General features: G+C 46.8%; 1 protein-coding gene across 14 annotated transcripts in view; it reads left to right on the forward strand.

The window, feature by feature from the left end:
• Positions 1-11,219, forward strand: part of Dysf (dysferlin) — a 205,258-nt gene that overhangs the window by 30,291 nt on the left and 163,748 nt on the right. For all 14 annotated transcript variants that reach the window (XM_005369820.3, XM_026777383.1, XM_005369824.3 and 11 more), the window contains exon 3: positions 256-347. In XM_005369820.3, coding sequence (XP_005369877.1) covers positions 256-347 — 92 coding nt within the window. The remainder of the gene's footprint in view (positions 1-255; positions 348-11,219) is intronic.

Below are 11,219 nucleotides of genomic sequence, written 5' to 3' on the forward strand. Positions count from 1 at the left end.
CCATCCATCCATCCACCCACCCATCTATCTATCCACCCATCCATCCATCCACCCATCCATCCGCCCATCTATCTATTCATCCATCCATCCACCCACCCATCCATCCACCCATTCATCCACCCATCCATCCACTCATCCATTCATTCATCCACCAACCCACCCACCTTTCTGTATGCTCATCCCTTAGCACCATTCTGAATGTCTGCTCAGTATCCTGGGCCACAGGTTAAGTTACCTTTTCTTCTTTTCTTCCAGGGCTTTGAGTGGGACCTCAAAGGTATCCCTCTAGATCAGGGCTCAGAACTTCATGTGGTGGTCAAGGACCATGAGACGATGGGGAGAAACAGGTGAGTGGGCCCAAGAGTGACCTGGGACTTGAAGGTACAGGTGGGTTTTGATGAATATGCATATAATATTTGATGAATGCCCTGGAATCAGAGCTCCCAAGGGCGAGTGCTTCCTGTCAGCATTGACTTCCTGAAGACTGCCTTTCATGGGTTTAATCCAGTGGTGGATGCTGGGGCAAAGCCTTGCTGAAGCCTCAGGAACTTGGCTGACATGTTGCTGAGAGCTGCACAGGCTGCCAGGGAGGGAGGGTGAGTTGGGATCAAGTGTCCAGGAGCTTTTCGTACTAGAGTACAGTGCGGGCTGTGGGGAGCAGGTAGGAGCAGGTTCCCTGCTTCTCCCTGTAGCCTGTCGCTGGGAGGGGGTACTCCTTGCCTCTTCCTGGCTGGTGAAGACAGCTACACACACTCCAGGAGGTGGTAGACAAAGAGAAGCTACAACTAAGAGGGAGCAGAGGAGGAGGGCTGCCTGGAAGAAGCAGAACCTGAGGTAGGAACTGTGATGCTGAAGTCAGACAGCAATAACAGGCAGCAGACTGCTCTCTCTCTGTCTCTGTCTCTCTCTCTCTTGTGTGTGCGTGTGTGTGTGTGTGTGTGTGTGTGTGTGTGTGTGTGTGTGTGTGTTTTGGTTAGGATGACAAGTAGGAAACTCTCTGAAGCAAAATCTTACTGGCAAAATCAGGCTCTGCCTAGGCAGGTGACAAGCGGCTTCCTTGTCAGGGGAATCCTGAGCCTTGTCAACAGAGTGGTGGGCAAGGCCTTCAGAGCTTGATGGGCCAGTTGGCTGTGGGTGTATGCGGCCAGGAGACACAGCTTGGGAGGATCTTGGTGACAGGGCTTAGGTAAGGAGAGGGGCCAGTGGTCTCTGGTGGTACTGTGTACAGTTGTGTCGGGTGGACTCCAGTGCCTGGTGCTGCTGACTGATACCTGGCCCTGAGGAGCATGGGCCGGCTGCTTACAGGCCTGCCCACAGGGGAGTCTTTGTTTGGGAACTGGGTCAGCCTATCTGAGGCCGGGAATCTTGGTTAAGTGAACCTGGAGTGGGGAAAGTGGGGAAGGAGGAGGGATCAGGAACCCAGGCAGGGCCTCAGGCTGTGGGATGCCTGCAGAGTTGGAAATCTTCAAATCTAAACCATTACTGTTTCTTTGTGGTTCGATGCCGGGTACATGGTCTGGCATCCCTGAGGAAGGAGAAGGCACTTTCCCTCCTGTGCCTCCGGAGTGGTGCTGCAGCAGGGAGCCCAGACTGCTGTCGAGGGCGCTCAGTGCATCTCGTGTCTTTTCTAGTCATGACCTCTTTGCCTGAGAAATTTATATATGACTTTGTGCCTATATGTATATAGAGTGGGTATTTATGATAATAGCTCACAAATAAATTTACTTTATCTGGACACCTTTAATCCTGAAACTTGGGAGGCAGAGGCAGGCAGATCTTAGGGAATTGGAAGCCAGCCTGGTCTACATAGCAAGTTCCAGGCTAGCCACAGATACACATAGTGAGATCAAAAAGTTGTTTTTTTTTAATATTTTAAAGTATTTTACATTTAATTTTTACCATTTATTGAAGATGAAACCAAATTTGCATCCCAGTGGGACTATTCTTTAGTTTTACCTAAATAATTAGCTCTTGGCTGAGTATTTGATACTACAAAACAGAGAATAACATCTTGTAGAGTGGTTTGGCATTTTGATTTTAGAACCATCATTGAGAATGCCATGTCACTTAAGAATACAGTGCTAAATGGCAGAAGGATGTCTAGGGCCATTTTGGAAAGTGTTGGAGATTCATTCCTATCCTAAATCAAAACTAATTTATTTTTAAGATGAAATTCAAGACAGCAATCCAAATAGTAGTTATTATAATAAAACATGTGAACACAATATAATCTATAGATATACTAATCTAGTACTTGCTGTAACAGGCCTCAGACTTTAGCACAAGTGACTCCATGGTGGAAGTGTCATTCAGGCTAAATAAAACTCCGCACCACCTGCCAAAATGAAAACAGATACCTAATCCATCAAAGTCCAAAGTTCTGGAAAAGTCTCTACACGTATTAACTTTGCCTTTTGGTTTCTGTAGTTCTGTTCTGGTTAACTGTTCTTGTTAACCAAAGTATGCAATCCAGAACATGGTTTTTGTGCTTAAAAGCTCCTCCCGAGAAAGGCTCGGTACTACACTGGGATCCCTGAACACGCAGTGTAGCTGCCAGTCAGCTGATGACTTTCTATGTCGTTACCATGTCTGAGCAGTCCTCTCCGGAGCACCCACCACACCTCCATGCTGTCGAGTGCTAGTAAGACAGCAGTAGGAAATGCTACTGTTTTCTATGGGAACAGGAAACTCTGCATGTACCCTTAAAAACCCTGGCCCCAAGGGGCTGGAGAGATGGCTCAGAGGTTAAGGGCATTGCCTGTTCTTCCAAAGGTCCTGAGTTCAATTCCTAGCAACCACATGGTGGCTCACAACCATCTGTAATGGGGTCTGGTTCCCTCTTCTGGCCTGAAGGCATACACACAAACAGATGCATAATAAATAAATTAATATATTTTTAAAAAAATTTATTTATTTATTTTGTACACAGTATTTTGCCTGCACGTATGCATGCAGGCCAGAAGAGGGCACCAGATCTCATTATAGATGGTTGAGAGTCACCACATGGTTGCTGGGAATTGAACTCAGGACCTCTGGAAGAGCAGCCAGTGCTCTTATTGGCTGAGCCATCTCTCCAGCCCCCTAAATAAATAAATATTTTAAAAAAAACAAAACCCTGGGGCCTCCAGCCTGCAGCCTTGAACCTAAGCCCAGACATTTGAGGCAGGGCTTGTGGGTCTTACTTGGCATGATGGCATGCTCAGTGCAAGGTGCACATGCTGTGTGCTCAGAACCAAGACTGCAGTGAAGCCAGGCTCCTGAAGGGACATGGTGAGCACTGCTGTTATGCTTCACTCCAAAATTTTTGGATGGGTTTGGAAACTTTTCCTTCTTCCCTCTTTCTTTCCCTTCCTTTTTTCCCTCCCCCCTTTTAACCTATTTATTTATTTATTTATTTATTTATTTATTTATTTATTTATTGAGACAGGATCTCGCTACATAGCTTGGCCTGTCCTGGAACTCACTATGCACACCAGGCTGGCCTTGAACTCACACAAGATCTCCTGCCTCTGCCTCCAGAGCGCAGAATTAAAAGTATGCCCTCCCACGCCTGGCTGGGTTTAGAAAAATTTTACCATTGCCAAGTATTTTGCTCACATAAGGTTATAAGATGCTACCTAACGCAAGAGTTAAGAAGCTGTGGTCCACAGCTCTTGAGATGGCTCTCACTAGGTAAGGGCCCTGACACTCAAGCCTGATGACCTGGAGCCCACACAGCTGGAAAAACGACTTCATGACATTGTGCTTTGACCATGGCTCACATGACGTCTTACCTTCATACGCCCATAGTAATTAATAATAGTAATAAATTGATCAATAAATTCAAGCTGTGGCCTTTGCTACCTTCTTACCTAGATGCTTTGTGAAAGGCAGGCAGCTCTAAGAGCCTCATGAGGCACCAATGAGCTTGAAGGTGACCCAGCAGTCCAGGCAGGGAGCAATTCTGGACACTGGGAAGTGGGGGAAGGCTTTCTGGAGAAGGGCCCACAGTCACCCAGGGCCGGGGTTTGGAGAGGAATATGGTTCCAGCGTGTGGGAGCCAAGACAGTGAGTTCATGCGGGAATTCAGGGTTGTGCAGCCTTGTTGGGAAAGGAGCAACTGGACCAGCTCAGGTTGATGGTAGCAATGGAGAAAACTCCCAACTGGCCCTGGACAGAACTTAGCTAGGTTCCTGGCCCTGTGTAAGCCTGAGATATGAGGTGAGCTCTTTCTCTACCAGATGCTGCTGTCGTCATCCTCACAGGCCGGAAACAGAGACTCTTAAGATTAGATTGATGACATTCCCAAAAGGCTGTGCTGGAGCTCTGTGTGGCTGGAGGGCAGGTGTTTGTGTTCGTTCTCATAGCTCTGGAATCTCTGCCTCTCAGAGGCTCCCAAGGCCTCTGGCAGCTGGCCTCTGGGTACTCCGCAGAATTTAGTTCCTCTGATGACACAGGACCTGAGAATTTAGCGAGGCAAAGGTGAACACCCTGGGTACTGCAGGCCATGAGGAAATGCAAGTTTCATTTTCATTCTTGTGTTGGGAACTTTCCTGGGAGCCATGGGAGGAGTCGAGACCCAGAGGCAGCAGGAGAGCAGAGATTGTGGCCAAACTTTCGGTCAGTTCATGGGCCAGGCTGGATGTCCAGGGGATGGCTCAGGGCTACGCAGAGGCTGTCTGGCTCTGTGGGTCATATGTTCTGCTGAGGGAGGATGAGTGCATCCTCCCCTTGGTCCCTGTTGGTGTCCTCTGGCTCACCAGTTTCCACGTGAGTAGGTTACTGCAGGGCAGCATGCTGGGAAGCAGTTCCTCAAACCTCCATGTCCGGAACAGCCAGTTCACCAGGCATCATCACTTACCAGAACTTAGCCTTACAAACACTTGGGTGTGATTTCTTTCTTTTATTTTCCCAAGCATTTATCTTAATTTGGCTGTCCTAGCAATTAAAAATTAAATTGTAATTGACTAAGTTTAAATTTAAGCCCACATTTGTAACGATCTACAGAAGCACAGAGCTCCCTATTCCGTGAGGGAATGATCAGGGCAAAGGGGTCTGTGGTCTCCATACCAGCTAGCTTTAATGTCTGTGCTTGAGGTAAGCCTGTCCAAAGCACCAGAAGGGGACATGGCCCATCCACGGTAACTCTGTGATGCTCTCATGATCAGACTGGAAACTACACTCAAAAGCTTGTACAAGAAGGAAAAGAGGCTATGGAGATGGCCAGCTGGTCACGTGCTAGCTGTGCAAGCATGAGGACCCGAGTTCAGCTCCCCAGCACCCACATAAATCTGGGTATGACGGCACACAATTGTAAAGTCAGTGCTGGAGCCCATGAACAAGCGGCTGGCTCTCACTGGCCAGCCAGTCTATTAAGCAGGGGCTCCAGTTTCAGTGAGAGCCCCTGTCTCAAAAAAATAAGGTGGAGAGTGAGCGAAGAAATGACCCCAAATCAACTTCTAACCTCCATACCACAACCCAGTGTTTCTCACACATGTGAACACACATGCATACCACACACACACACATCCCAATGCCCCCCTCACATGCATAACATATACATACATACATCCCAACCAGTGGACCCTCACACATGCACACACACACACACACACACACACACACACACACACACACACACATACACACACACATGCGCAGAAGAAAAATGGAAAGGAATCAAACCTAGAAACATTAAAAAATTCTAAACTAAAATAGGAAACATACTAAGGAGTCCCAAGGGCAGCCGTGAGACATTAAAATTTTGAGGGGCAAGGAAGTTAAGTGATTCAGTACTGAATGAGAATGCCACTTCTCCAAAGGCTTATATATTTAAATAACTGGTCCCCAGTTGGTGGAACTATTTGGGAAGGAGGAGGGTTTGTTGCCTGCTGGAGGAGGTGTGTCCCTGCAGGTGGGATTTGAGGTCCCCAAATCTCATACCTTTCACAGTTAGCTGCTGCTGCTGCCTCCTGTGTGCTAATTGAGACATGAGCTCTCAGATACCACTCCAGCACCGTGCCTGCCTGCTACTATACTTTCCACCGCGATTGTCATGAACTCTAATGCTCTGGAACCATAAGCCCCAAACTAAACACTTCCTTTTGTAAGTCTCTTTGGTCATGGTGTCTCTTCAGCAGTAGAAGAACAACTAAGACAAGCACAGAGAATGTTTCCATGGTGCTCCTCCTCGGTGCCCCCAGTCACACTGTCTGGTCCTGGGGAGATGGTGACTGTTACCATCCTGCTGTTCTCGGGCCTTTGCTGGAGGTTTTGCTGCAGGCATACCTTGCGATTCCTGGCTATCTTCTGTGAGCTAGCCCAGGGAGGCCTGGAACCCTTGGTCTTGCCGCCTCTGTTTCTCAAATGTTGAGAATACAGGTGTGCAGCACCACACCCTGGTTCTTCACTTCAGCTTAGTGTTTCAAATGTAAGCAGCTCCCTGTGGCTGGTGTTTTCTTGTATCAGACAGACAGCTCTAGATTTTTAGAATGTTACAACCCTGTCTGTTTCTTAAGTGTCTGAGCTCTGTCTCAGCCCTGCACCATGAGAATTAAGAAAGAAAATGTGGGCTCCTGCTCCTAACCAATAGGCTGCCTGCAATTGACTTATTGGCAAGGGAAAATCAGTTTTTTTTTTCCCCAAATGGGGTTTTATGTTGTATATTAACCATACCTCAGGACAGGCCCCAAGTCTAGGAGTGGTTGGGCAACACAAAATGAACTCTATAGTATTTTTATAGACTTTTGGTCTCATTTTGCTTTGTTTGGATTTTTTGTCTTTTCAGTCTTTTTCTTGTTTGTTTTGATTTCATTTTTATGTTCTAGTGACTTTTTGGTGCGTATTTTTTACTTTATTGTTACTGTTTGATTTTTGTTTTGTCTTTTTTGTTTTTTAATTGAGAGATAGAAAAAGAATGCAAGGTTGAGTGGGTAGGAAGGTGGAGAGAATCTGAGAGAAACTAAGAAAGGAAAAAATGGTCAAAATATATTACATGACAATAATTTTTTTCAGTTTTAAAACAATTAGAAAGAAAGGAAGATAGGAAAGAAGATAGGAAGGAAGAAAGGAAAGAAAGAAGACAGGAAGGCAGGAAGGCAGGAAGGCAGGAAGGCAGGAAGGCAGGAAGGAAGAAAGGCAGGAAGGCAGGAAGACAGGAAGGCAGGAAGGCAGGAAGGCAGGAAGGCAGGAAGGCAGGAAGGAAGGAAGGAAGGCAGGAAGGCAGGAAGGCAGGAAGGCAGGAACCATAGTGGCAACAGCACCTTCTCTCCTGAACTTGCTCTGAAGAGGCAGTGGGCACCCATGGTGGAAGGCCCACTACATCAGAGCACTGAGAACATCCCAGAAAGAACTTCTCTGGTTATTTACTTATTTTTGCTTCGGTTTAGCTTCTATCTTCTTCCCAAGTGCTGGTTACAGGCTATGCTACTTCTCCCAGTTTACGCTGGGGTTGAACCCAGGGCATCAGGTCTGTCAGGCAAGTACTCCATCAACTCATCCACGTCTCCACTCCCTACTCTGGCTTCTGATTAGCTACAAATAAACATGAATGGTCACTCTTGTGCTGTTGACGCATGTGATTAATGGTGAAACAGTCACCATGAAATCATAAAAGGAGCTGAACTGAAAACCACAGTTATTTAAGACAATAAAGTGAAGGACTGGAAGGGCACATAGTAAAATTGTTAAAGAAATGAAAAGCAGACTGCGGAGTCCTACTGGTAGCTGTCAACTCACAGTTAGGAAAATTAGACTTAATTAAAATAATTCCATGGAAAGTAATTCAAAATACGAGAGAGTGACATCATCTAACCCCTGATATTCACAAAAGAAATAAGACTGGAAAACAGGGCTGGAGAGATTGCTCAGGGGTTAAGGGCACTCACTGCTCTTGCAGAGAACCTGGGTTCAGCTCTCAGCACCTACATGGTAGCTCACAGCCGTCTGTCACTCACTTCTGGGCGATCTGATGCTCTCTTCACACACGATGCACATATATACATGTGGGCAAAAAGGTCATACACATAAAATAAAATAAATAAATCCCAAACTGTAAAACAAGAGAGACAAACCCATGATGGAAGACTTAGATGCAGAATAATTGTTCTCAGAGAAAATAATTTTGGTAAAATGGGAATAATGTTACGGGTCAGCAAGATGGCTCCGCTGGTGAAGGTGATTGCCACCAAGTCTGATGATACGGGTTCCGTTCCTGGACAGGGAGAAACCCACTCCTATAAGCTCTCTTCTTAGCCCTGTACTCGTGTTTCTCAGCCCGTGGACTGAGACCCAGCAGGGGTCACACATCAGACAGTTACATCACAGTTCCTAACAGTAGCAAACTACAGTTAAGAAGCAGCAGCAAGATAGTTTTGTGGTTGAAGAACTGCATTAGGAAGGTTGAGAACCACTTCCCAGCACAGAGACTGTGGCGTACCCCTACCCCTCCTCCAATCAATATTAGCAAATTTTAAGGAGTTGTTAAAATAGAAAAGAAAGCAGCGTAATTACATAAACACAGTGTGGACCTGCACAGTAAATGACCTAGATTGATCTGTCTGGAAGTGCTTTCCCAAGAGAAATTAATTAACACAGGCGTATTTTTTTACCTGAATGTTTGGCAAATATAAACATGGGAGAGAAAGAAGAGTCTCCTGAGGGTAAGACCACAGGTCACCATGACCTGAGTGGCCCTAGGCCCAGTCAGGCTCTAGGTAGGGATGCCAGAACCAATTGCTACACATGCAGGTCATCCAAGTGAAAGAGATACCCCAAAACAGACATGTATTGAAAGATTATTCATTGTTTATCTTGAATACAACACTAGGGGGGACCCTTAATTTATCTGGTAATTTTCTTCCAGTAACTGTGCCCCCACCCCTTGTTTTTTAGCGAAGTTGTGTAGATGGAGACCCTGGTTTACACCAAAAGCCAGGATGTGTGTGATGGTCTTTGGTGACCTTTTCTCCAGTATTTACAGTAGCATTTCCTGGGGAACAGTGTGCCTACTCATGGCCTTCATGACTGGCGGCTCTGGAGAAGCTCCTAGGTACACACAGACACCTGCCTGCCTTCACCCTTTCTGAGGTTTGAGTACTAATCATGGTGCCCATAACTGGTTGGATCCAGCGGGCATCTTAAATACTCCCTAAGCACTGATACCCTTTCAGCTGTCCTTCCTCCAGCCACTCCTCCTCCACACCCACTAGAGGCTGAATGGCGAATGACCTGGTCCCATATGGATATTGAGACTTTGAGAAGAGCTAGGGAGTGAGCCACATCACCTTGTGCAGGTCCCCCGAGCTTCCCAATTTTCTGTCGCTTCCGTTCTTGGGGTGTAGAGAGGGAAGAGCAAGGGTCTTGCTGCAGAACGGGTATTCCACCCAGGTTAGCGCTTAGCCGACCCCTCCTCGGTGCGGCTCTTCTGGTGCCCAATGGCTTCAACTCTCAGTGATGTACCATCTTCTGTGGAAGGATGCTCTTGGCGGCTGTGCTTTTAACAGGGACTGACTGCCTCATCCTGGCTCACAGATGACAGAGGTGGCTTCATGCTCTGTTCTTCTGTGGGAACTTGGGAGTTGCTACTTCACAGTCCTGACTGTGCCATAGCCAGTGAGGAGTTTGGCTCCATGGGGGATCTGAACACAGTCCTTGAAAATGGGAATGTGAAGAAGATGGCAGAGTGTCTGAGGGAGGAGTCGTTTGGTGTTTGCCACCAAACCGGAAGGGTGTTGATAGAATTGAAAGGTCCCATCCTGGGAAGAGCAAGTGGTCCAGGTCTTCCAGACTGCCCAGGATCTACATAATGGCTTGAGAGTGATGGGTGGTGAGGGAGGGGTCAAAAGCAGGGGCTGGCTCAGTGGTTAGGAGCAGAAGACTTAAGTTGAGTTCCTAGCACTTGCTCCAGGTGGCTCACAACTGCCTCTAACTTCTGTTTCAGGGGTTCTGTAGCCCTCTTCTGGTCTCCATGGACACCTACACTTAAATTCACATATACACATAATTAAAAATAATGTGTGTGTGTGTGTGTGTGTGTGTGTGTGTGAGTGTGTGTGTGTGTGTAAGGGGGGGGGCAGAAGCCTTAAGTCTATTTTTTTCCGAGACAGGGTTTCTCTGTAGCTTTGATGCCTGTCCCAGAACTAGCTCTTGTAAACCAGGCTGGCCTCGAACTTCCAGAGATCTGCCTGCCTCTTTCTCTGCCTCCTGAGTGCTAGGATTAAAGGTGTGCACTACCCAGCTCCTGGCTATAAGTCCATTATTAAGAGCTATTCCCAGGCTGGTACTGTCTGAGACCCTCCTTGGAACACTGGAATGGCAAGGCTGTGCTGAAGTTTGAAAGACAGTGTGTCTGCCAAAATTTTACCATGGATGGAAACACTGAGGAGGTTGAGTATGGGGTCACTGGTTATAGCAGGATCCACGCATATATGCTCTGCATGCCTTGACATGTTTATTATACAAATGCATACATGTTCTTTTATTAAAAGAAAAGAAAAGCTCTGGGGAGATAACTTAGTCCTGCATAAGCACGAAGACCTGAGTTCAATCCCCAGAACTCAGTAAAAGCTGCTGTTGGTGCGTGCTTGTCATCCCAGCCTTGGAGGACAAGAGACAGTGGGCTCTATGGCCAGCCTGCCTAACCTAATTAGTGAGTTCAGGTCCCGGTGAGAAATCCTGCCTTAAAAAACAAGGTGCCCCGAGGAACAACAAGCAAGACTGACTTCTAGTCTGTGTACTTACAAACATAAGAATACACACACGTGTACCCTAAATTTTAAACTCCCCACAAAAGTGTATATGTGTGCATGTTTGTATGTGTGTATGCATGTATGTGAGTATGTGTGTGTATGCATGTGTGTGTGTGTACAAGCTCCATTATTAAAGAGGCATAAGGGGAAAGCACCAGTTATTCCATCATCCATTTCTTCCCTCTCTCCCATGCATCAATTGTTAGCAACTTGGTTTAGATCTTGCTCCATTCTCCCTGAGCCTATGAACTTCCCTCTCTCACACACACACATTCAAACAGTACACCTGTTCACACACACACACATACACACACAGTGTACCTGCTCACACATACACCCGTATAGTACATCTGCTCACACACCCATACGGTAACCTGCTCACACCCACACACACTCACACCAATACAGTACACTTGCTCACACACACACACACACACACACACACACACACACAGTAACCTGCTCATGCACACACACCCATACAGTATACCT

The sequence above is a fragment of the Microtus ochrogaster genome, unplaced genomic scaffold (genome assembly GCF_000317375.1).
Source record: "Microtus ochrogaster isolate Prairie Vole_2 unplaced genomic scaffold, MicOch1.0 UNK62, whole genome shotgun sequence".
NCBI lineage: Eukaryota > Metazoa > Chordata > Mammalia > Rodentia > Cricetidae > Microtus > Microtus ochrogaster.